Below are 27,271 nucleotides of genomic sequence, written 5' to 3' on the forward strand. Positions count from 1 at the left end.
AACGTGCAAACTCAACACAGACAGTACTCAAGGTCTTTGGCGTTGTGAGGCAGCAGCTCGACCTGCTGCACCACCGTGTGCCCCAATAAGTTATTCTCATGACTGAAATAAAATCACAAGTTGGTATCTGCTTCATGAAGGACACATTGTGTTAAACAGCTGTGTGCTAAGTCAGATCACACGCAGGTTTTGATGAATATTTACAAAGGCTACGAACCCTGAATGGACATTTGAGGCAGTTCCCGTGGCTGATTCATGGGGCTGTAGTTTTGCCAGGAGTACACTGGGGCAGGCGACCCTTCCTCCGAGTGGCACATCAGTTTGACAGTCTCCCCATATTCTGCTTTGCCCTCTATTTTGCAAATGGGCGGCGTTGGAGGAACTGCAATTCAAAGACAGAAGTTTGTAAGTTCATTCAGATTCAGATTTAGATTCAGATTCAATTTTAATTGTCATTGTCAGTGTACAGTACAGAGACAACGAAATGCAGTTAGCATCTCCCTGGAAGAGCGACATAGCAAATGATTTGAATAAATAATAATAAGTGATAATAAGTGTCCGGGGGGTGGGGGGGTGATTGGCAGTCACCGAGGTTGGTTGTTGAGTAGAGTGACAGCCGCCGGGAAGAAGCTGTTCCTGGACCTGCTGGTTCGGCAACGGAGAGACCTGTAGCGCCTCCCGGATGGTAGGAGGGTAAACAGTCCATGGTTGGGGTGAGAGCAGTCCTTGGCGATGCTGAGCGCCCTCCGCAGACAACGCTTGCTTTGGACAGACTCAATGGAGGGGAGCGAGGAACCGGTGATGCGTTGGGCAATTTTCACCACCCTCTGCAATGCCTTCCGGTCGGAGACAGAGCAGTTGCCATACCATACTGTGATGCAGTTGGTAAGGATGCTCTCGATGGTGCAGCGGTAGAAGTTCACCAGGATCTGAGGAGACAGATGGACCTTCTTCAGTCTCCTCAGGAAGAAGAGACGCTGGTGAGCCTTCTTGGTCAGAGTTGAGGTATTGTGGGTCCAAGAGAGGTCATCGGAGATGTTGACTCCCAGGAACCTGAAGCTAGAAACACGTTCCACCTCCGTCCCGTTAATGTGGATGGGGGTGTGCGTGCCGCCCCTGGACTTCCTGAAGTCTACAATGAGCTCCTTGGTCTTCTTGGAGTTAAGGGCCAGGTTGTTGTCAGCGCACCATGCTGCTAAGTGTTGGACCTCCTCCCTGTAGGCCGACTCATCGTTGTTGCTGATGAGGCCAATCACCGTTGTATCATCTGCATACTTGATGATGGTGTTAGTACCATGTACAGGTGTGCAGTCATAGGTGAAGAGGGAGTAGAGGAGGGGGCTCAGCACACAGCCCTGTGGAACGCCGGTGTTCAGGGTGAGGGTTGAAGAGGTGTGCTTGTCTAACCTAACAGACTGGGGTCTGTTGGTTAGAAAGTCCAGTATCCAGTTGCAGAGGGAGGGGTTGATGCCCAGGTTACCGAGTTTGGTGATCAGTTTTGATGGTATAATGGTGTTGAATGCTGAGCTGTAATCGATGAACAGCATTCTTACGTAAGTGTCTCTGTTGTCGAGGTGGGAGAGGGCGGAGTGAAGTGTCGTTGAGATGGCATCCTCCGTACTCCTGTTCTTGCGGTAGGCAAACTGATAGGGATCCAGTGTGGGGGGTAGGCAGATTTTGAGGTGTGCCAGGACCAGCCTCTCGAAGCACTTGGTGATGATGGGGGTAAGTGCAACTGGGCGGAAGTCGTTGAGGCTTGCCGCAGTGGAGTGTTTTGGCACTGGCACGATGGAGGTGGTTTTAAGGCATGTGGGGACAACTGCTTGGGCAAGTGACAGGTTGAAGATGTCAGTCCAGACGTCTGTCAGCTGCGCAGCACAGGCCCTGAGCACGCGCCCGGGGATGCCGTCAGGGCCAGCAGCTTTACGTGCATTAGTCCTACTCAGTGCCACGAATACGTCGTAGGGGGTGAGTGTGAGGGGTTGGTGATCGGCAGGTAGCACAGCCTTGATGGCTGTCTCTAGATTGCCCCTGTCGAAGCGGCCATAGAAGTGGTTAAGATCCTCAAGGAAGGAGGCGTCGCTGGATGTGGGGGTGGTGTTGGAGGGTCTGTAGTCCGTGATGGCCTGGATGCCTTGCCACATGCGTCGGGGGTCGGAGTTGTTGTTGAAGTGCTCCTCAATCCTGAGCTTATGGCACTATTCATGTCATGGGAGCAGAATTCGGCCATTCAGCCCATAGTCTACCCTGCATTTCGATCATGGCTAAAGATAGATACAGAGTGCTGGAGTAACTCAGCGGGACAGGCAGCATCTCTGGAGAGAAGGAATGGATGACGTCTCGGGTCGAGACCATTCTTCAGACTGATGATCATGGCTGATCTATCCTTCCCTCCCAACCCCATTCTCCTGCCTTCTCATCATAACCTTTGACACCCTTACTAACCAAGAACCTACCAATCTCTGCTTTAAAAATACCCAACAATTTGACTTCCACCATCATCTGAGGTCATTCCACAGATTCACCACCCTCTGACTAAAGAAATGTCTCATCTCCTTTCTAAAGGTACATCCTTTTATTCTGTGGCTGTGCCCTCTGGACCTAGAATCTCCCACTAGTGTAAAAATCCTCTCCACATCAACTCTATCCAGGCATTTCACTATTCGGTGCGTTTCAATAAGGTGCCCCCTCATCCTTCTAAACTCCAGCGAGTACAGGCCCAGTGTTGTCAGACGCTCATCATATGTTAACCAAAATCATCCCCAGGATCATTCTTGTAAACATCCTCTGGCCTCCTTCCTCAGATATGGTGCCTTCCTCAGGACTCCTTATTCAGACATGGTGCCCAAACCCCGCGTCCGACCCAGTCTCACCCGTCCCGACGTAGTGCAGCCCATGGAGTGCAGCAGCAGCACCTCGCCCGTGGCCCCGTCGGTCGGCAGCCCAGCCAACTGTCTGACCTTCGGACCTTCATTTACCGCTGACACCACTGATACATCGGTTCATGAGTTGGATGGGGTGCCGGACTTTGCGTGCGACGTCGCGCGGCCCGGGCCGAAACTCCTCAGCTGGTCCGCCGACTGGGCTTTGTGTGCAGTCCAGCACCCGGGCTAACTCATCATTCACCCAGCCATGGCCAAGTCGATCAATGAATTGCTGTCTGAATTTGTCCCTTATTTTGACCGTTTGTCCCTTATTTGGGAGTGAGTGTAACCAAGAGTTTCACACGATATGTAATCCAAGATCATCTTTAATCGATATGCAAACTATAGCAGTACAGTAGCTTGTTAGTTGTCAGAGCATCCTGACTGCTTCCAGAACTGAGCAGTGTAGGAAGTGGGTGTTAATATAAATGGCATAGTAAGGTGGGGTTAGTGATGCTAACCTATATGATTGGTTGTCATGCATAAACCAATCTACAGTTGGCAACCCTCATTACATCCCTACTTTTGTATTCAAGCCCTCACAAAATAAATGCTAACATTGCATTTGCCTTCCTTACCACCGATACAAATGAGCATTTGGGAATCCTGCACCAGCACTCCCAACCCAAGTCCCTTTACACCTCTGATTACTGAATCCTCTCCCCAATGAGAAAATAGTCTACGCCTTTATTACTACTACCAAAATGCATGACTCCACACTTTGTTACGTTGTATTCCATCTGTCACTTCTTAGATAGACACAAAAAGCTGGAGTAACTCAGCGGGACAGGCCGCATCACCACTTCTTCTTCTTCTTCTTAAGCCCTTTGCTCCTCTAGGGAACATAGGCCATTGACAAATGTCCTCCACCTCACTTGGTTGTTGGCAGTTCTTTCGAGATCTCCCCAGTTGAGATGTCTGCCTGGACACCTCTTCTCCAGCTGTTCCTGGGGCAACCTCTTTTCCTTTTTCCTTGGGGGTTCCATTTCAGGGCTTGTCGGGTGATGTTTGTGGCAGGTTTCCTGAGGGTGTGTCCAATCCAACTCCATTTTCTCCTTCGAATTTGTAAGTCAATGGGCTCCTGACTTGTTCTTTTCCACAGGTCCACATTGCTTACTTTGTCTCTCCAGCAGATGTTAAGTATTCTCCTAAGGCAGGTGTTAATGAATGTTTGTAGCCTGTTTGCAGTGTGTTTTGTGGTTTTCCATGTCTCTGATCCATACAGCATCACCTGTTTCACATTTGAGTTAAAGATGCGTATGTTGCTGGTGATTGAGGTGTTTTGAGCTCCAGATCTTCCTGACCATGTTAACCATCACGCTAGCCTTATTGATTCTACTTTTTATGTCTGCCTCAGCCCCTCCAGTGATGTCCACAACACTGTCTAGGTATGTGAATGTTTCTACCTCCTCTAGAGCAGTGCTGTGCATAAGGAAAGTATTGCTGGTTTTGGAGTGGATCCTCATCACCTCTGGAGCATCTCTAGAGAGAAGGAATGGGTGACGTTTCAGGTCAAGACCCTTCTTCAGACTGGTTAGGGATAAGGGAAACGAGAGATATAGACGATGATGTAGAGATAAAGAACAATGAATGAAAGATATGCTAAAGAAACAGGCCATTGGTAGCTGTTTGTGGGGTGAAAATGAGAAGCTGGTGCGACTTGGTTGGGGGAGGGATGGAGAGGGGGAATGCCGGGGCTACCTGAAGTGAGAGAAATCAATATTCATACCACTGGGCTGTAAGCTGCCCAAGTGAAATATGAGATGCGGTTCCTCAAATTTGCGTTTAGCCTCACTCTAACAATGGAGGAGACCGAGGACAGAAAGGTCTGTGTGGGAATGAGAAGGAGAATTAAAGTGTCCAGCAACCGGGAGATCAGGTTGGTTCAGGCGGGCTGAGCGAAGGTGTTCCGTGAAATGATCGTCCAGTCTGCGTTTGGTCTCGCCAATGTACAAGAGTCCACATCTTGAACAACGGATACAGTAGATGAGGTTGGAGGAGGTGCAAGTGAACCTCTGCCTAACCTGAAAGGACTGTCGGGGTCCCTGGACAGAGTGGAGGGAGGAGGTATAGTGACAGGTGTTGCAACTTCTGCGGTTGCAGTGGAAGGTACCTGGGGAGGGGGTGGTTTGGGTGGGATGTGTTAACCAGGGAATTGTGGAGGGAACGGTCTCTGCTGAAGGCGGAAAGGGCTGGAGATGGGAAAATGCGGCTAGTTGGAGGTGGTGGAAATTTTGGAGGATTATGTGTTGTATGCGACGGCTGATGGGGTGAAGGTGAGGACTAGGGGGACTCTAGTCTCTGTTGCGACTAGGGGGAGGGGGAGCAAGGGCAGAGCTGTGGGGTAACGAGGAGACAAGATTGAGGGTCATATGTATGATGGGAGGGGAACCCCCGTTTCTTAAAGAATGAGGACATCACGGATATCTTCGTCACTTCTTAGCCCACTCTCCGTACTTGTCCAAGTCCTTCTGCAGACTCCCTGCTTCCTCTACACCGCCTGCCCCTACACCTATCTTTGTATTATCTGCATTCTTGTCCATAAAGCCATCATCCAAACCATTGATGTACAACGTGAAGGAGTGGTTTCAATTGCCTGTCTCGAGCGGTAAGTTCATGCCAATCTTACTAATTCCAGTATAGGGTCATGCATCGGGATGGGACATTTCCTGTGGAACCATATGTACCTTTGTACCTTTAATGTAGTAAGATATCTAAATTGCATTTCAGAAGCCTGTAATGGTTGCACTTGGGACTTTGGGGGGGGGGGGTTTGCGCTAATATTGGGGTTATTTTTAATGTATTTAACTTTCTATTGTTTATTGTATTTTCCATGAGCAGTGTGTTCGCAGGCATGTTATGCTGCTGCAAGGAAGAACTTCATTGTCCTGTTTTCGGTACAGATGACAATTAAAACACTCTTGACTCTTATGAAACCAAGTTTGGTGTTATTAGAAGGGAAGAACAAAATGACGGGCCTGCAATGAACTGCAGCTGCTGGTATCCTGAATAAAAGGTACAGTGGTGGAGGAACTCAGCGGGTCAGGCAGCATCTGCAGAGGGAATGGACAGGCATCGTTTCGGGTCAGGACCCTTCTTAGCTCTGCACAAACCTCTTATGACGGTACATAACAACAACCTCAAACTACATTTTAATATTCACGGCAAAATCTGCGACTCAAAATTTGTGGTGTTACTGTCAAGTAAGATAGAGTCTTACTGGAGACATTTCCAATGTTTGTTGTTCAGTCACACACAAGGTCACAGCAGCATTTCTAATATAGAAAAGCTGTCCAACCTTAATGATTCTCATTGTGAATGTGAAGAACTTATTACAAGGCAAAACATCCTGGCTGATGTCACCTTCAAGAAATACGTCATGGATTTTGAGTAACGAACGGCAAGCTATGTTTTCGAATATAACCTTGATATCTATATTACTAAAACTCTGATCATGAATGCTTTTGGCCCACTGTGCTGCGATTTCCAACAGAACGCCGCCACCTATGGCCATTTTTGGCCACCTCGCTCAGAGCCCCCCTCCGCTTTACGGGTGCGGAGGATTTTTCCCATCGATGACAAATCAGAGAGATATTAATGTTTAAAAAAAAAATCACCATTCTCTCTGCTGCCCCTGCTGGAGGGAGGGGGAGGGACTATAAAACCAGGAAGTGGTGTGCCTCACTCAGTCTCTGCAAGATGGATGAAACCAAGGGTCACGTCTCTCTGAGCTCTGAATAGCACTGAACACATGTCTACACAACTGTGAGTCCCCTTAATGTGGGTTGAAAATGAAAATATGGTTTGTTTGAAGTAAAAAGGCACCGCCTGCAAATGGTTGTTTGGGTACTTTGGCTTGAAGTCGAAAGGCACTACTTACTGCAAATGGTGGCTTGGGTGCTTTGGCTTGAAGTTGAAAGGCACTTCTTACTGCAAATGGTGGGTTGGGAGCTTTGACTTGAAGTTGAAAGGCACTACTGACTGAAAATGGTGGCATGAAGTTCAAAGGCACTACTTACTGCAAATGGTGGCTTGGGTGCTTTGGCTTGAAGTTCAATGGCACTGCTTACTGCAAATGGTGGCTTGGGTGCTATGGCTTGAAGTTGAAAGGCACTACTTACTACAAATGGTGGCTTGGGTGCTTTGGCTTGAGGTTGAAAGGCACTCCTTATTGCAAATGGTGGCTTGGGTGATTTGCTTGAAGTTGAAAGGCACTACGTACTGCAAATGATGGATTGGGTGCTTTGGCTTGAAGCTGAAAGGCACTCCTTACTGCAAATGGTGGCGTGGGCGCTTTGCTTGAAGTTGAAAGTCACTACTTACTGCAAATGATGGCTTGGGTGCTTTGGCTTGAAGTTGAAGGGCACTACTTACTGCAAATGGTGGTGTGTGATTTGCTTGAAGTTGAAAGGCACTACTTAGTGCACATGGTGGCTTGGGTGCTTTGGCTTGAAGTTGAAAGGCACTACTTACTGCAAACGGTGGCGGGTGACTTGGATTGAAGTTGAAAAGCACTTCTTACTGCAAATGGTGGCTTGGGTGCTTTGGCTTGAAGTTGAAAGGCACTACTTACTGCAAATGGTGGCATGCAGTTGAAAGGCACTACTTGCTGCAAATGGTGGCTTGGGTGCTTTGGCTTGAAGTTGAAAGGCACATTACTGCAAATGGTGGCTTGGGTGCTTTGCTTGAAGTTGAAAGGCACCACATACGGCAAATGATGGCTTGGGTGCTTTGGCTTTAAGTTGATAGGCACTACTTACACCAAATGGTGGCTTGGGTGCTTTGGCTTGAATTTGAAAGGCACTACTTACTGCAAACGGTGGCGTGGATGCATTGGCTTGAAGTTGAAAGGCACTACTTACTGCAAATGGTGGCACTTGAATTTGGTGGCCTTGCACCCTGCTTGAAAAGGAATTTCAAGGAATAGTCATGAGTCAACTGCCAGCCCACCAGCCATGAGTGAGCTGCCAGCAGATCAGGCTTGAGGGACTGAGATGCCAATCAAGAACCCATACCAGCACTCAGGAAAGCCCCCCCACTGGCCACCAATATTGGAATTGGTGGAGAGGTGGAATATTGCGTTGGGGGACCCGCCCTCCCGTGTGAACACTTAGTCTAGTATCATTTAAAAACGCATTCAAAGACCTGGACATTTTACATGAAAGCTAGTAATGACACATTACTACTAAGCAAGCTGAAATCTGCATAGAAATATTTTCCGAAGCCCTTACCCAATACAGTCACATCCACTGTTTCTTTCCGCGTACCAACCAAGTCATAAGGTGTTGTGACTTCTACCACGTAGGTTCCAGTGTCAGTTATCTGCGCATTCTGGATCGCTATTGAACAATCTTCCCCGTTGGCATCTCCTGTAAAGTTTACTCTGCCCTTGTAGTTTTTTCCAACGCTGTATAATCCGTCGTAGAAGTACTGGATTACATCGATCTTAAAAGAACAGTAGAACTTAGTATTGGACAAAGCAGACACAAAGAACTACAGATGCTGGTTTACAAAAAAGACACAAAGTACTGGAGTAACTCAGCAGGTCAGGCAGTATCTGTGGAGAACGTGAATAGGTGACGTTTCGAGTCGAGACCCTTCGGCATATCCTGTCCATCATGACCAAGTTGTCCCTACTTAACCTCTTTTGCCTGCATTTGCAGCTTCCATAAGCAGCTCAGTCCAGATAAGGACTACACTGTGAGTGAAAAGGTTACCCCTCTTAAATCTCTCACCTTAACCCTGTGCCCTCTAGATTTAGAATCCTCTACCCTGGGACAAAGACAGTGAGCGTTCACTCTCTCCATGCCCATCGTGATCTTGTAGACCTCAATAAGGTGGAAGTGGATCCTGAGGCTTAACTGCCACCCAAGAGGTGCTCGACCGATGGGATACCTGGGTCAGAGTTTCTTGGTTCCCAGGGTGGAGGTGGTGAGAACAGCCGCTGGATGTGAGGGCGGACATTGGACACACTCCTGCCCATCTTTATTGACAGTTCTGAGATACATAGAAACATAGAAAATAGGTGCAGGAGTAGGCCATTCGGCCCTTCGAGCCAGCACCGCCATTCAATATGATCATGACTGATCATCCAACTCAGTACCCCATCCCTGCCTTCTCTCCATACTCCCTGATCCCTTTAACCACAAGGGCCACATCTAACTCCCTATTAAATATAGCCAATGAACTGGCCTCAACTACCTTCTGTGGCAGAGAATTCACAGATTCATCACTCTCTGTGTAAAAAATGACTTTCTCATCTCGGTCCTAAAAGACTTCCCCCTTATCCATAAACTGTGACCCCTTGTTCTGGACTTCCCCAACATTGGGAACAATCTTCCTGCATCTAGCCTGTCCAACCCCTTAAGAATGTTGTACGTTTCTATAAGATCCCCTCTCAGTCTTCTAAATTCTAGCGTCGCAGCGGCCTCTGCAGTCCGTCTGTCTTCTTATTATTTTTTGTCTCGTTTGAATGTAGTTTTTTTTTTTTTTAACTGGGTATGTGTGTGGGGTATGTGTGTGGGGGGCGGGGGGTGGTGAAACTTTTTAAATCTTTTCCCTGTAAGGAGAACCCAACCTTTTCTCTGTCGGGTCTCCGTTGTCGTTGGGGCCTAGCACCGTGGAGCGGCCTCCAGCAGGAACGACCTGGGGCTCCAGTCACGGAGCCTGCGGACCTACTCACCATCGCGGAGCTGGCCGAGTTCGGAGCGGTGGTGGCGCATGGCTGCGACCCGACCCCGGGGTTTCGGAGGCTTACCGCAGGTCTGGTAGACAGTAACACCGGGAGCCCGCGGGTCCCTGCTGGGAGACCGCTTTTCGGGGCTTCCGCAACGGCGAATTCACCCGCCCGAGTTGCGGGGTTGAAGATTATCTGGAGCGGGGCCTTACATCATCGCCCGGCGCGGTTTAATGACCGCGGGACACTTACCATCGCCCGCCGGGGGCTTTGACTGACATCGGGAGGAGAATGGGGAGAGCAGGGGAAAGATAAGTCTTTGCCTTCCATCACAGCGAGGAGGAGATGCGCTGTGATGGATGTTTGTGTAAATTGCGTTGTGTCTTGGTTCTTTTCCTTGTGTGTATGACTGCAGAAACCAAATTTCGTTTGAACCTCAATGAGGTTCAAATGACAACAAATAAATTGTATCGTATTGTACAAGCCGAGTCTATCCGGTCTTTCTTCATATGAAAGTCCTGCCATCCCAGGAATCAGTCTGGTGAACTTTCTCTGTACTCCCTCTATGGCAAGAATGACTTCCCTCAGATTAGGAGACCAAAACTGTACGAAATACTGCAGGTGTGGTCTCACCAAGACCCTGTACAACCGCAGTAGAACCTCCCTGCTCTTATACTCAAATCCTTTTGCTATGAATGCCAACATACCATTTGCTTTCTTCACTGCCTGCTGCACCTGCATGCCTACTTTCAATGACTGGGGTACCATGACACCCAGGTCTAGTTGCATCTCCCCCTTTTCCTAATCGGCCACCATTCAGATAAAAGTCTACTTTCCTGTTTTTGCCACCAAAGTGGATAACCTCACATTTATCCACATTATACTGCACCTGCCATGCATTTGCCCACTCACCCAACCTATCCAAGTCACCTTGCAGCCTCCTAGCATCCTCCTCACAGCTAACACTACCCACCCAGCTTTGTGTCATCCGCAACCTTGGAGATGTTGCATTCAATTCCCTCATCCAGATCATTAATAAAAAAAGTAAATAGCTGGGGTCCCAGCACTGAGCCTTGCGGTACCCCACTAGTCACTGCCTGCCATTCTGAAAAGGACCCGTTTACTCCTACTCTTTGCTTCCTGTCTGCCAGCCAGTTCTCTATCCACATCAATACTGAACCCCCAATACCGTGTGCTTTAAGTTTGTATACTAATCTCTTATGTGGGACCTTGTCGAAAGCCTTCTGAAAGTCCAGATATAACACATCCACTGGTTCTCCCTTATCCACTCTGCTAGTTACAAGACACTGAACCTTTCCAGCATAAACAGACTGCACCCATACAAAAATAAATTCAACTTGAAAATCCTTTATGACTAAAAGCAATGGATATGTGTTTAGTTTTGAGACACAGCATGGAAACAGGACCATCAGCCCACCGAGTCCACGCTGACCATCGATCGATCACCTGTTCACACCAGTTCTATATTATCTCCCTTTCCCCATCCACTCTCTACACACTGGGGGCAATTTACAGAGCACCAATTAACCTACAAACCCGCAAGTCTTTGGGGTGTGGGAGGAAACCGGAGCATCCGGAGGAAACCCACACGGTCACAGGGAGAACGTGTAAACTCCACTGTCCCGCCAAAGATATTTAAGAAATAAGGCACAAGCAGGGTGCTGTAGGCTACAGACAATCTCACTGTAGCAATGTTATAACATAATTTTTAAATCTCATTGTCTTGGGTTTATAGGCCAAATGGAAGGAATTTAATGTTTAATACCTGTAAATTAATGGCCATTTAAATCAGCTTGTGAGTGGGGTTTTCTGGAACGCGACCATTTGGAACGTTGAGGCTGAGGTGATTTTATTCCCCCATATCGGCAGCAAATACACTGCCGGTTCTTCGGGGAAAAAAATCACCGTTTCGCAACTTAAAATGTGAATTAAATGCATCTTAAGAAACACTTTTATACATAAAAATAAACTACTTTCTTTTACCTGTCCCCTACATAAAATCCGGCCCCGTTGTCGGCGTTGACGGCTTCAGAAGCTGATTTTAAAATCACTCCAGCGATTAACTTGTCGGGCAAATTTTTTTTAAAAACACACAGAACGGCCGTCAGAACGATTCTTTAGCAAAATTTTGCACTCCAACAAAATATAATCCAGAAACAGGTCGGAAAAAAAACGCGTTTTAACCCCGCCCCCCCCTCAAACGCGCCAAAATCGCGCACACGGCCAGTGGCAGAATTGCAACGCCGCTGAAGGTAAGTATTGTAACATACCTACTCACTGAGTGACGGAACTTGTGAATTGACTGGCCATCTCGAGTGTATGGACATCACCATTAATAGTACTTGTAAGCAAGTCATTTCAAGAAGTACTACCGCAGAGACAAATGCTTACCGTTGGTTCCATTTCACTCGGTACTTCTTCGACTAGAATCCATTCAATGTTAAGATTGTTTTTAGTTGGTGCGGTGGTTTGATAGGTACATTGTAAATGTAAAGCATCTCCTCGAGCTATTTCCATGTGCGGGACCTTCACGTTGATCATCATTGCATTCAAGGATGTAAGTGCTTTAGATTTTAAAAAAGAGAATAAAAAATGTTAGCCAAATTATAGGCCCAACTGAATCTCAAAAACATCATTTACCATTCTCTCAAATCATCTGTGATCTACATACAGCTCCGACACCACAATCCTGATTAGAATTCTCGTCCCACCAGCTTGCCTGACACACCAATACATTTGGTATAGTCAGCTCTCTCTGAGAACTATGACCCTGACAAGCGCAAGTGGACCGGGATGCCTTCTCCGGCAGTGTGAAAAAGAATGGTGGTAACTGGGAAGAGATTGAGAGCTGAAAAACCTATAAAGACATTGTGTGAAGTCTTTTAACTTAAAAAATAGGCCCAGCCCTCCACACCATCAAATGCAGCCACAACAGGCGCTGCCTCAAGAAAGCGGCATGTATCATGAAGGTAGTGTTGCCAACTGTCCCGTATTAGCCGGGACATCACATATATTGGTTTGTCCCATACGGGACCGCCCTTGTCCCGTATTTGACTACTACTCGGCTCCAGGGGAATGTCGGGTCGGAGCTCCTCATCTGCCACCGCCTCACCCATCCCGATGTAGTGCAGCCCATGGAGTGCAGCAGCAGCTCCTTGCCCGTGGCCCCGTCGTTCAGTATTCCGGCCTTTGGACCTTCGCTTACCGCCGACACCACCACCACCTCTCCTTCTCATGGCCTCCTTCATCATCGGTTCATGAGTTGGACGGGGCGCCGGACTTTGCGTGGCCTGGGCCAAAACTCCTCAACTGGGCTGGGCTTTGTGTGCAGTCCAGCACCCGGGCCAACTCATACACCCAGCCACGGCCGAGTCAGTCAATGAATTGCTGTCGGGAATTTGTCCCATATTTTGACCTTTTGTCCCTTAGTTGGGAGTGAGAAAGTTGGCAACCCTACATGAAGGATCCCCACCATCCGGGCCGTACCCTCTTCTCATTGCTACCGTCGGGCAGGACGTACAAAAGCCTGAAGTCCCACACCTCCAGGTTCAGGAACAGCAACTTTCCTACATCAGACACAGGCAACTTTAATCCAACCTCCCTACAGAATACCACTGTGCACTTATTTGGATTGATTGAAAGATACAGCATGGAAACAGGCCCTTTGGCCCACCATCGATCACCCGTTCACACTAGTTCTATGTGATCGCACTTTCCTATCCACTTCCTCCACACTAAGGGCAATTTACAGAGGGCCAATTAACCTACAAACACGCACGTCTTTGGGATGTGGGAGGAAACCAGAGCACCCAGAGGAAACCCACGTGGTCACGGAGAGAGTGTGCAAACTCCACGTAGACAGCATGAGGTCAGGATCCAACCTGGGTCTCTGATGGTATGTGGCAGCATTTCCACCCACTGCATCACATATGCCTAAATGCTGCTGCAAGATTTTCACTGTCCCCTCGACTTAAGTCTATGCCCTCTAGTTATGGAATCCTCTACCCTGGGAAAAAGCTTGTGAGCATTCACTTTATCCGTCCTGCTCATGTTCTTGTGAACCTCCACAAGCTCAGCCCACAGTCTCCTACGTTCAAAAATAAAAGGTCCCGGCCTATCCAACCTTTCCCTACAATTGATTTTAGACCGATGGTCTCAATAAGGGTTCCAGCACAAAACATTGTCTGCCCATCCCTCCCACAAGTGCTGCCTGACCCGCTGAGTTCCTCCAGCATTTTGTGTTTTTCTAGACTGTGACAGTTAGTTGACTGCAAAAGTTTATTTTGATATCTGAAGATGTTTTGTCAGCAAACAGACTCTTTGCTGACATAAATGATTTGAACATCCTCTCCCTGTTTGTAAGGATTGAAAAAAATCCTCAGTACAGAATGGTGATAAGGTTTGGTTAATTTAAAGTTTTGAACATACTCGTAAATAAGATTGTACTTTAATAATCTCTAATGTAAACAGGAGCACAAGGAAATGCAGTTGTTGATTTACAAAAAAAAGACACAAAGTGCTGGAGTAACTCAGTGGGTCAGGCAGCATCACTGAAGAACATGGATAGGTGACATTTCAGGTCAGGACCATTCTTCAGGGCTGCTGTTCGAAGTTCAGTCTGAAGAAGGGTCCCGACCTGAAATGCCAGCTATCCATGTTCTCCAAAGATGCTGCCTGATGCACTGAGTTACTCCAGCACTTTGAATTTCTAATGTAGGTTACAGATAGCTGAGCAAGTTATCTTGGGTTGTGTGTAGCTTAAGGTTGGAGACACCTTCATAGAGTCGAACAGCACAGAAACAGACCCTTCAGCCCAACTCATCCATGCCGACCGAGGTCCCCATCCAAGCCAGTCCCATTTGTCTACATTTGGCCCATATCCCTCCAAGCCTATCCTATCCACATATCTGTCCAAGTGTCTTTTAAATGTTGTTATAGTCCCTGCCTCAACTACCTCCTCTGGCATCTTATTCCCCACACCCACCATCCTCTGAGTGAAAATGTTGCCCCTCAGGTTCCTATTAAATCTTTCCCCTCATACCTAAACCCTGTGACTTCTGGATTAAGAATCCTGTACGCTGGGAAAAAGTCGGTGAGAATTCATTTTATCTGTGCCCCTCATGATCTTGTCCACCGCACCAGCCTCTTACGCTTCAAACAAAATAGTCCCAGCCTATCAAACCTCTCCCTGTAACTCAAGCCCAGGTCAGCATTTGGTGGCCCCTTATTAGATATCAACTTTTATTGCTTTGTTTTCATGATATTAAATTTAGTTTTGTTTATTATTGTCACGTGTACCGAGGTACAGTGAAAAGCTTTTTTTGTTGCATGCTATCCAATCAGCAAATTGATTCATGATTACAATCAAGCCGTCCACAGTGTACAGATACAGGATAAAGGGAATAATGTTCAGTGCAAGGTAAAGTCCAGCAAAATCAGATTAAAGATAGTTTTAAGGTCTTCATTGAGGTAGATGGTTGGTTGGGACCGCTCTCTAGTTGGTGATAGGATAGTTAAGTTGCCTGCTAACAGCTGTGAAGAAACTGTCCCTAAATCTGGAGGTATGCGTATTCACACGTCAGTACCTCTTGCCCGAAGGTAGAGGGGAAAAGAGGGGGTGACTGGGGTGAGACTGATCCTTGATTATGCTGGTGGCCTTGCCGAGGCAGCGTGAGGTGAAGATGGAGTCGGTGGAAGGGCGGTTGGTTTGTGTGATGGTCTGGGCAGCGTCCACAACCCCCTACAGGTCTTCAATGGAGCTGTTCCCAAATTATGCTGTGAAGCATCCTGATAAAATACCACCTACACCGCATTTGTAGAAGTTGGTGAGAGTTGTTGGGGACTTGCCGAATTTCCTCAGCCTAGTAAGGAAGTCGAGGCTCTCTCGGCCATTGCTTCGATATGGCTGGTGCAGGACAAATGGCTGGTGATATTTACTCCTAGAAACATGATATTTTCATCCATCTCTACTATGGTGCCATCAATATATTCCGAGGTGTGAGTACCGCTTCGCTTCCTGAAGTTGATCACTATCAAGATACAAGATACATATATTTGTCACATGTACCAACTGGTACAGTGAAATGTGTGGTCGCCATACAGCCATACGAATAATAATAGTCTTTAACACAAACATCCCCACACAGTGGGATCAAAGTTTCCCACTGTGATGGAAGGCTCCAAAATCCAGTCATCCTCCTCTGTTGTCCTCCCGTGGTCGGGGGGCTCCCGAACCCCCCGCTGTCGCCGCTACGGGCAGCCCGATGTTCAGGCCCGCTCGACGGGGTGATGGAAGTCCGACGTTGGGACTGGAGGGCATCCTCAGCGGCTTGGACATCCAAATTGGCCACCTCCTACTGGAGTCCGCGGCTCCCGAAGTCCACAGGCCGCAATGGGCAGAGATTCAACGCAGGCGGCCCTCGGCAAAGGCCCTTAGGACTCCGCGGTGTTGAAGTCAGCGCCGCCCACGCTGGGAACTCTCCAAACCGCAGCTCCGATGTAGAAGCAGCAGGCCCAACACTCCGGAGCTTCGACGGCGATCCAGCTGAGCAATCGCCCGCTCCGCTATGTATCGGGCGCTGCGCTGCCGCTGCTGAAGCTCTGGTCCGTGTCCCCGGCAGGAAAGGCCGCTCCAATCCAGGTGGTAGGGCGAGGACGCGACTCGGAGAATAGTCGCATCCTCTCCTTCGTGTTGCTGACATTGAGAGAAAGGTTGTTGTCTCGGCACCAGTTTACGAGGTTCTCAATCACCTTCCCATACCCTGTTCACTATTTGACATAAGTCACCAAAATGTACGTTTTCCCCAAATGATTAGCTCAGCACACCGATATTCTGGGTGACAACGGAGGGCCAAACAACACAGACAGCTTAATGCATTGATTTAAAAGTTTCCATTCACAAAATGACTGATTGAGGCCAAAGGTACCAGAACCAGAAGCTGCCTCAAAGATCCTTAGTTTTCAGCATTTCTCCCTACGATCAAATGATAGGAAAACAAACTCCTTCAGAGAACATTAGTCGGGAGATTGGAAGTACATTCAAAAGCAGCAACTATTTCACTGGATAAATAATGCATATTTCTGGTCAGCAAAAACAAAAATAAAGTAGTGGTTAATGATTGAGGAAGTCACTCACCTACAGTCTGCTAAAGGGACTCGTGAATAACACTCAAAAAGGAACCATGTGGACCGTTTCAAAAAACAGATCTTTGGAGATTGGGAAAGGGAGAAAATCTGGACAGGCCGTACGATAGAGTGAACAAGGGCAGAACCAATTGATCTATCTCATTGGAGGAGAACATAGAACTGTACAGCAGCAGAATAGGCCATTCGGCCCACAATGTTTGCCAAACCGGATGACAAGACCAAGACTAATCTGCCTGCATGTGATCTATGCATGTCCATGCACCTATCCAAAAGTCTCTTAAACACCATCATCATATCTGCCTCCACCACCACCCCCATCAGTGCGTTCCAGGCCTCCACTACCCTCTGTGTAAAAAAACATGCCCTGCACATCTTTCAAATGTTGTCCCTCTCATCTTAAAGCTATTCCCCCTTATATTTGAGTTTTCCACCCTAGTTAGTTTAATTTATTGTCACGTGTACCGAGGGACAATGAAACATTTTTGTTGTGTGCTATCCAGTCAGCAGAAATACACAATTACTATCGAGCCGTTCCCAATGTACAGATAAATGATAAGGGAGTTATAGAGTCATAAAGAGATACAGCACGGCCCAACGTACCCACACCGGCCAACATGTCCCAGCTAAACTAGTCCCACCTGCCTGCGTTTGGCCCATATCCCTCCAAACCTGTCCTATCCATGTACCAGTCTAACTGTTTCTTAAAAGATGGGATAGTCCCAGCCTGAACTACCTCCTCTGGCAGCTTGTTCCACCCACCCACCCTTTGTGTAAACAAGTTACCCCTCTGATTCCTATTAAATCTTTTCCCCTTCACCTTAAACCTATGTCCTCTGGTCCTCAATTCACCTACTCTGGGCAAGAGACTTTGTGCATCTACCCAATCTATTCCTCTCATGATTTTATACACCTCTCATAGATTTAAAAAAAAAACGTTTAGTGCAAGATAAAGTCAGTAAAGCACAATCAAAGATAGTCTGAGGGTCACCAATGAGGTAGATAGCAGTTCAGGACTGCTCTATGGTTGTGGTAGGATGGTTCAACTGACCCTGAATCTGGAGGTGTGCATTTTCACACATCTATACCTTTTGCCCGATGGGAGAGTGGGGAAGAAGGAATGGCCAGGGTGCAACTCATCCTTGAGAAAAAGTTGATGTCTGTCTACTCTATCTCTGCCTCTCATCATTTCATATGCTTCTCTCAGGTAAAGAAAGTTTTGTGGTGTGGTTTGATGGAGGAGGAGAGGACTGTTGCTGATTGAGATGGAGTTAGGGGGGGAAATTGTTTTTAGTCAAAGAGCTTTTATGATCCCTGATGTCGAAAATGGAATTGGCGATTTCAAACAGGATTGGATATGCATCTGTGGATGCATAACGTGCCGGGCAAGGGACAAAGAGCGAGAGAATGGGGCCACGCAGTTACTCTTGTGTACCCCAGCGTATACCTGTGTCAGAACAATGCTGGAAATAACTCTTTGCTGCCCTGTGTCATTTTGTGATTAACACATTCGATTTGCAAGTTTCATTTCACATTAATAATGTAGACAAAATGATGATGAACAAAGTTGTGTTTTGATCACAGGTTGGGAAGAAGGATTGTTTGTATCTTCCAACGGCCTGTTTATTGCACAATTGTGGCACAGGTTTCAGGCACGCCCAGTTTCTGGCACGGCACACCTCACCTCTGCATGAAACAGCTCTGCGACAAGGAGAAGGAAGTGGCAATTACCCACAGCAGTGCTACTGTTGAAAGATGGGATAGTCCCAGCCTGAACTACCTCCTCTGGCAGCTTGTTCCAAGTCAGCTTTGGCCTGAGTTAGGTTTAGGTTTATTATTGTCAACTGTACTGAGGTAGCATGAAAAAAAATGCTGCTTGCTATGATAATACTACACATAAATACAGTCAAGCCAAACTCCAGTACAATTGATAGAGCTATGGGGAAGATACAGAATGCAGAATATAGTTATCAGCATGGCAGCAAACCAGTTCCAGAGACAAAGTCCAATGTCCGCAATGGGGTAGAGGTGAATCAGACAGTATTCTAGCTCATGGAAGGACAGTTCAGAAGCCTGATAACAGAGGGGAAGAAGCTGTTTCTGAGTCTGGTGGTGCACGCTTTCAAGCTTCTGTACCTTCTGCCGGACAGGAGCGAGGAGACGAAGGAATGACTCTGGCAGGAGAAGTCTTTGATGATGTTGGCAGCTTTTGCGAGACAGCATGAGGATTAGATAGTCAGTGGTGGGGAGTTGGGTCTGTGTGATGGACTGGGCTACATCTAAAACTCTCTGCAATTTCTTGCAGTCTTGGGCAGAGCTGTTTCCAAACCAAGCTGTGATGCAACTCGACAGTGTGCTTTCTGTGTTGCATCTGTAGAAGTTTGTAAGAGCCACTGGAGACACGCCAAACTTCCTCAGTCTCTTGAGCAAGTAGAGGCGGTGATGTGCTTTCTTGGTACAGACCATTAATCAACGACCCACTCACAAGAAATGAAGAGTCTTTTAACATTTTAAAAAGAAAGTTCTTCTAAAGCAAAACACAACGTGCTGGAGGAACTCAGCAGGTCAGGTCGTATCTATGGAGGGAATGGACCAGTGACGTTTAGTTTCGGGTCCCTTCTTCAGACTGATGGAGTAAGGGGGGTAAGAAAGGTGGGGGGAGGGAAGGGGGCAGGACAAAGCCTGGCAAGTGATAGGTGGATACAGATGAGGGGGTGATCGGCTGGTGGGTGGGGTAAGTGACTAAGGAACCAAAAGAATGTCAAATAAGGAGAGAGGAGGAGGAGTGGAGCTGGAAGGAGGGATATGGGTGGGAGGGAGAGGGGATGAGAGGGGGGTGGGTGAAGGGAGATGTGGTCGTTGGGGGTGAGAGCTGAATGTAAGGATGAGGGGAAATGGCTCTACCCGAAATATCACCCATTCCTTCTCTCCAGAGATGCTGCCTGTCCCGCTGAGTTACTCCAGCATTTTGTCTACCTGGAGTGATTTGAAATGTACATGTAATGGGAATATCGATAAACAATGCGGGCGGTGCGGGCAGGCAGGCCCGGTGCGGTTGGGCTCAGACTGAGCTGCTGGAGACTTGACAGGGAGCGGGCAGCCGGGTGTTGGGGGTTAAACACTGACATTACTAAACCCCACCACCACACAACCCGCCGTTAAACGCAGGCCAACTCCAACCCCGAAACCGGACGGTCAGACAGTCACACACAAAACGCTGGAGTAACCCAGCGGGACAGGCAGCATCTCTCGAGAGAAGAAATAGGGGAACCGGCCCTTCGGCCCAACCCGTCCATGCCGACCGAGATACGCCATCTAAAATAATCCCAGTTCATGGAGATCCTGAATAAGACACAAAGTGCTGGAGTAACCCAGCGGGACAGGCAGCATCTGTGGAGAACATGGATATGTGATGTTCTTGGTCGGGACCATTCTTCACACTGGTCTCCAACATTCCTCCAGTCTGTGTCTTTTTTGTGCACTTTGTGTCTCCCCCCCCCCCCCCCCAAACCAACATCTGCAGTTCCCTCCGTCTCCTCGCGGAAACCCAACCCATGTTTCCAAGCCCCAAATGTGGCCGCACAAGTTCCCGCACAGTTGCCAACACGACCCAAGTTCAGAACAAGATCCAACCAGGTGCACCTTTTCAGTCGAGGGGGCGATTTAATGGAGACCTGAGCGGTAATTGCTTTACACAAAGGGCGGTGGATATAATGTTGGAGCTGCCGGAGGAGGTAGTTGAGGCAGACACTGTCGCGACGTTTAAGAAACATTTGGACATGGATAGGACAGGGTTTGGGGGATACGGGCCAAACGCAGGCGGTGGTGTAACTGGGACATGTTGCTCGGTGCGGGCCAGTTGGACCAGTTTCCACAAGCTATGACTCAATGATTCCAGGTATTTTAAAGATGAGATTCATAATGATAGATGAACTAGGCCCAACTGTACAAGTTACCAACTCTCCCAGTCTCGGCTGTGCTTACACCGCGCACAACTCTCGGAGTTTTGGAGACTTTCACCATTTGAAAGTTAATGTCCGGGCGACCAGGTAAAGGTGCTACAGGTTGCAATGTCCCGGCAGCTCGGTGTGAGCCCAGACCCTTGTGTGGGCTGAACGGGGGGAGTGGGTGTGAGCAGGGCGAGTGTGCAAGGTGTGCCCGGTCCAGATCCCACACTTACCGGCCAGCAGGTAGAGGAGCGCGGCGCCGCTCATTGCGCCGAGAGCAGCGGCCGCGGGACCTTCGCCCCGACAGCGAGGGAGGGAGGGAGGACAGGTGAGCCGGGTCCAGGTGAGCCGGGGTCGGGCACAGGTGAGCCGGGTCCAGGTGAGCTGGGGTCGGGCACAGGTAAGCCGGGTCCAGGTGAGTCGGGCGCAGGTGAGCCGTTTCCAGGTGAGCTGGGGTCGGGCACAGGTGAGCAGAGCCGCGACGCTCCCCTCCACCCGGAAAACGGAGATTGTGTCAATCAGAGCACATCCACCACCCTCCCCGCCGCGGTGATTGGGCTCAGACACACCCCGGTCCTGCCCCCTCTATCTCTACCTCTCCCCTCCTGTACTCTCCGTGCGGACAGGCAGAGGAAGCACAGGTGAGCCGGTTCCAGGTGAGCCGGGGTCCTCCCTCTCAGCGGCCGCTGGTGCCCCGGGGTCATTATAAAAACGGTCTTTATGAAAACCAATAAAGAATGTCTGAGGAAGAGCTCCGACCCGAAACGTCACCCGTTCCTCCTCTCCAGGGATACTGCCTGTCCCGCTGCGTTACCCCAGTAAACCGGCAACTGCAGTACCTTCCTGCACAAGGACGTTTTCATTTGCTTAGATGAACGAGAAGAGATTGTGTTGTGTACAAGTTTCCTCCCCATCTCTCCCCTGTCCTTTTCCCCCTATCTCTCTCCATCCCCCCCCCCCCCCCCCCCCCCCCCCCCCCCCGCATCTACCCCATCACAATATGCAATTTGTCCAACCGTCTGTTTAACAACCCTCTCCCCTCACCTGTATCTGCCAGGCTTTGTCCCACCCCACTTCTCTTCCAGCCTTCTCCCCCCCCCCCCCCCCCCCCCCCCATCGGTCTGATGAAGGGTGCCGACCCGAAACATCACCTATCCATGTTCTCCAGAGATGCTGCCTGACCCACTGAGTTACTCCAGCACTTTCTGTGCTTTTTTTTGTTCAATGATACTTTATTGTCACAGGTACCTGGCATATAGCAACCTGATCTCCCGGTGGCTCAGCACTTCAACTCCCTCTCCCATTCCGAATCCGACCTTTCTGTCCTGGGCCTCCTCCATGGCCAGAGTGAGGACCACCGTTAATTGGAGGAGCAGCACCTCATATTTCGCTTGGGCAGTTTGCACCCCAGAGGTATGAACATTGACTTCTCTAATTTCAGTTAGTCCATACTTTCTCCTCCCCTTCTCAGCTCTCCCTCAGCCCACTGGCTCCACCTCTTCCTTTCTTCTTCCCGCCCCCACCCTCACATCATTCTGAAGAAGGGTCTCAACCCGAAACGTTGCCTATTTCCTTCGCTCCATAGATGCTGCTGCACCCGCTGAGTTTCTCCAGCATTTTTGTCTACCTTCGATTTTCCAGCATCTGCAGTTCCTTCTTAAACAGGTACACTGAAACTCCTTGTTTTTGCATACAATGCACAAAGTACGCAAAGGGTGGCCACGTAATTGGCTCAGACAAAGTTACAAGAGATACGAGGAACTGCAGACGCTGGTTTACAAAAACGACACGCGCTGGAGTAACTCAGCGGGTCAGACAGCATCTCCGGAGAACATTTCAGGTCAGGACCTTTCTGGAGATAATCAAGGCATCAGGTAAAATGAACTGTACATCAGAGCTGTACATCAGCTGTTAAAGCCTTCCACTTCTCACCTATCCATGTTCTTCACAGATGCTGCCTGACCCAATGAATTACTCCAGCACTTTGTGTTTTTTCCCCCTTATAATGTGTAAAATCTATAGTTAATATTATTTGTTGTGATAAACTGGAAGAGCTGGAAGCCGGTGTTACTGCTTGAATCATTGAAAGATACAGCATGGAAACAGGCTCTTCAGCACACCAAGTCCATGCTGACCATTGATCACCCGTTCATACTAATTCTAAGTGTAGCATATCCTGCGGTTGCAAGGGAAAGTACCGGGGAGGGCATGGTTTGGGTGGGAAGGGACGAATTGACCAGGGAGTTACGGAGGGAGCAGTCTCTGCGGAAAGCTGAAAGGGGAGGAGATGGGAAGACGTGGCCAGTGGTGGGATCCCATTGGAGGTGGCGAAAATGTCTGGGGATTATCTGTTGTATGTGACGGTGGAAGGTGAGGATGACGGGGAATGGTTGATTCTGCGGTCGAGGAAGAAATGGAGGGCTTTAACACCCTCCTGATGGAGGTGTAGAGTGATTGGACATCCGTGGTGAAGATGAGGGAGTGGGGGCCTAGAAAACGGAAGACATGGAGGAGACGAAGTGCGTGTGATCTATTAATTCTGTTATCCCACTTTCTCATCCACTCCCTGCACACTAGGTGTAGGAAGGAACTGCAGATGCTGGTTTAAACCGAAGATAGACACAAAAAGCTGGAGTAACTCAGCGGGCCAGGCTACATCTCTGGAGAGAAGGAATGGGTGACGTTTTGGGTCGAGACCCTTCTTCATGTCTCCACCTGAAACGTCACCCATCCCTTCTCTCCAGACATGCTGCCTATCCCACTGAGTTTCTCTACGTCCCTACACACTAGGGGCAATTGTCCCTCAAACCCGCATTTGGGATGTGGGAGGGAACTGGAGCACCCAGAGGAAACCCACACGGTCACATGGAGAACATGCAAACTCCACACAGACAACAGCCGAGGTCTGGATCAACCGGGTCTCTGAAGCTGTAAGGCAGCACCTTTACCAACTGCTGTACAAACCATTCATTGCCTATCTCCCTGCCAGTAATGGGTAAAAACCTGTGATGCCTGTGACACATTTTCGATCCTAAGTTACTCTTCTATCGTTCAATTTCAGGACAATTTCAGGTAAAATTTTGAACTAAGGAGAGATGAATGGGAGATAGACACAAAAACCTGGAGTAACTCAGCGGGACAGGCAGCGTCTCTGGAGAGAAGGAATGGGTGACGTTTCGGGTCGAGACCCTTCTACAGATTAAGGACATGGGCAAATAAACAGTCACTGTTTAAAATCTCCAAACAATGCTTTGTGTGTAAAGGATGAAGATTCATGTGTTGTCTTTTCTCTGACTGGACAGCACCAAACAAAAGCTTCACTGTATCTCGATACACGTGACAATAATAAACTAAACTAAACTCAATTAAACATTTGTAGCGGCAAATTTCTGATATCCATTCGATTTCTTCAGTGGTTTGGATTTACAATTACAACTGGTACACACAAATGCTGGAGAAACTCAGCGGGTGCAGCAGCATCTATGGAGCGGAGGAAATAGGCAACGTTTCGGGCCGAAATCCTTCTTCAGACTGACAACTGTTGTTTTTCAGGAAGGACCAGCGAGAACATTATGCAGCACTACTCTACTCCACATTTCCATGGCGTGCCTTTCTGCTGAAACTGTTGGTGGTTTTAAGGTAACCCATGGCAACTGATCTAGAAACGTACTACTTCCCATATGGTCCGGTACGTACAGGGAACTGGACTCCCATAATGGTGAGCACAATAATCTACCACAACAGCCGGGATTGAGGTGATGGAAACACAGAACTTTTATTATATTGTTTACAGTGTACTATGTTTACATATACTGTTGTGCTTCTGCAAGAAAGAATATCATTGTTCTTTCTGGGACCTATCTATATATTATCCTTTTTTCTATGTGTGTGTGTCCATCAGTGTGATTGAATTTTCGCCAAAACGGTACACGGTAGCGCTAATTTTTTTGCAGAATCTTACTCCGCCTTTACCCGTCGTCGGTCTAATCAACTTTCCTTCAAATTTGAAGTTATATTTCACAAGTTAATGATATTTAAAGCTTTAAAAAATCCAACATTAACAAGATTTTTACTGTTAAAATCCTTCCTGCCAGCTGCTAACAAGCTTCGATAAAAAGTTGCAATACAGGAACACTCTGTGCTTCCACCAACCTTTCACGTGAATGGGATATCACAGTCCTCCACTCGACATTTGCAACAATGTTGCCATCATACAACACTTACTCCAGCTGCTGGCAGGACAGGACGGGGAGGGTGAATTGGTATTGCAATTTGGGAAGTGCAATTGCAAATTTTTTTAAAGACCAGTGCATGGGTTTGCTGGAATCTTACTTTCGGCAATGGGTTGAGTTGGGGAACCACGCCTCCCGTGGGGGCTACCGGCTAGTGGTGCAATATTGCGTTGGGGAACGGGTTGTGTTGCGGGACCAGGCCTCCCATATGACAGGGACCCAACGGGTCCCATTTGGTCTAGTATGAGTGACAATAAAACCCTCTTGACTCTTGAATGAAAGCTGATATGATGGACATTTTGTCCTGGTCGTGCTGCTGTCCCACAGCGGCAGGGACCCAGGTTCGATCCTGACCTCGGGTACTGTCTGTGGGTTTCCTCTGGGTGCTCTGGTTTACCAAAGACATGCGGGTTTGTCGGTTTGTCGGTTAATTGACCCTCTGTAAATTGCCCCAAGTATGTAGGGAGTGGATGTGAAAGTGGGATAACATAGAACTAGTGTGAAGGGGTGACTGCTGGTTGGCATGGACTCAGTGGGCCGAAGGGCCTGTCTCAATGCTGTATCTCACAAACTAAAACTATTACTATATAAAGATTTCCAAAAACTTAGCACAATAGGAGTAATCCATTTGACCCAACTTGCCATTCGAAAAGCAACCTGTTTACATTTTTCCCAATTATCAGCCTGAAGAAAGGTTCCAAGCCAAAATGCCATCTGTCCATTCACTCCTCAGATGCTGCCTGACCCACTGAGTTCCTCCAGTACTTTGTGCTTAGGCAGGGGGAGCAATGATTTAGTTGAAGACACAACTCCTCTGTGTCAGGTACGGGCCATGAGGAAATGCAGAGTGTAATATTCATCTTGAAGCATCAGGAACTGACTTTATTGACCAATTCAGCTTTAATATGCCAGCTCCCCATCATTGGTGATGTCCATGAATAATAATGACAAAATCAACTTACAAACAAGGGTGAAAGTGTGGGCGGTTCTGGTTTCTAAAACACCTTACACAAAAATATCAGCTTGACTGAGTTATGACACAGTCTGTAAAAGTTGGTGAGGTAGAGATCACAGTGTGTTGTATTGGGCGTGGATGCAAAACTACTGCCTCCACAGTGTGAGATCACACAATCCCAGGCATTCAAACAATAACAATAGTAATATCAATGAGTAGGCAGGAACTGGAGTAACTCAGGGGGTCAGGCAGCATCTCTGGAGAAAAAGGATGGGTAATGTATTGGGTCGGGACCCTTCTTCATAATTTTCACTAAGTGAAGGTCACTAAAGGGCCTGTCCGACTTGGGTGTCATTAGCGCGTCATTTACCCGTCAGGCCGTCAGGCCGTCAGTGACTGTTGTGCGAAAATAGTCGAGCAGTAAAACAGTCGCGCGCCAAATAGCGCCGGTCTCCGGGGCAAATATTTTCCCAGTGAAAAATGTGTAAAACTCGGCGCGGTTTATACCCGGGTGACCACGTGGTGCGGCGCTCAAATGACGCTAGAATGGCACGACAACAGCGTACGGCCGGCGCGCGGCAACGCATGGTTATGGACGTTGACGCACGGTAACGCATAATAAATCAGCATAGGCAATGTTTGTGTGTCACTGTGCGCCACCACGCGCTACACGTACGCTATCAGTACGTCAGCGTGCGCAAGGGATACGTCATGCAGGTGGCGCGCGAGGATTTTAAACATTCCAAAATCCTGGGGCGATAGGGAAGCACCGCGTGTCACTGCATACGCCACCACGCCTCGCCACGCGGGAACCAATTTTTAGGATGTCGCGTAAATGACGCGTAAATGACGCCCAAGTGGGCCAGGCCCTTTACTGTGAACAGGTGATCAAAGGTATATCTTTCATATTTTTATATGTGTTTTCTTCTGAAGAATAAACATTATCTTATCCATTTTTGAATGTTCTGAATGGACATAGGGGAGTAATGGGACATCTATCTATCTGTCCTGTGGACATTATTCCCTTACCCTGTGAGTTACCAAACAACTTCATATCACACACCAGAGCCGCCAAGACTGCAGGCACCAACATGTTTTGAAAGAATCCTGAGCTCCAGTTGTGGGAGGTGTGGTGAAGTTGTCAGCTCGTGGATTAAAAATAGCGTGGGCCCGAATTATTCAAACCGCACAGGCCAGAAGTTATGACAGAAGTCATAAAGCCACAGATCACGGAAACAGGCCCCTCAAATATAGAAACATAGAAAATATGTGCAGGAGGAGGCCATTCGGCCCTTCGAGCCAGCACCGCCATTCATTGTGATCATGGCTGATCGTCCCCAATCATTAACCCGTGCCTGCCTTCACCCCATATC

The 27,271-nt window shown here is 48.2% G+C and overlaps 1 protein-coding gene across 1 annotated transcript in view; it reads right to left on the bottom strand.

Annotated features, from left to right (window-relative positions):
• Positions 1-27,271, bottom strand: part of LOC116980803 (cell surface A33 antigen-like) — a 57,151-nt gene that overhangs the window by 4,252 nt on the left and 25,628 nt on the right. The window contains exons 2-5 of the mRNA XM_033033395.1: positions 20,945-21,032; positions 12,013-12,185; positions 8,156-8,369; positions 218-382 (exon numbers count right to left, since the gene is read on the bottom strand). Of these exons, the coding sequence (XP_032889286.1) occupies positions 218-382; positions 8,156-8,369; positions 12,013-12,185; positions 20,945-20,978 (586 nt within the window). The 5' untranslated portion in view covers positions 20,979-21,032. The remainder of the gene's footprint in view (positions 1-217; positions 383-8,155; positions 8,370-12,012; positions 12,186-20,944; positions 21,033-27,271) is intronic.

The sequence above is a fragment of the Amblyraja radiata genome, chromosome 14 (assembly GCF_010909765.2).
Source record: "Amblyraja radiata isolate CabotCenter1 chromosome 14, sAmbRad1.1.pri, whole genome shotgun sequence".
In the NCBI taxonomy this organism is placed as follows: domain Eukaryota; kingdom Metazoa; phylum Chordata; class Chondrichthyes; order Rajiformes; family Rajidae; genus Amblyraja; species Amblyraja radiata.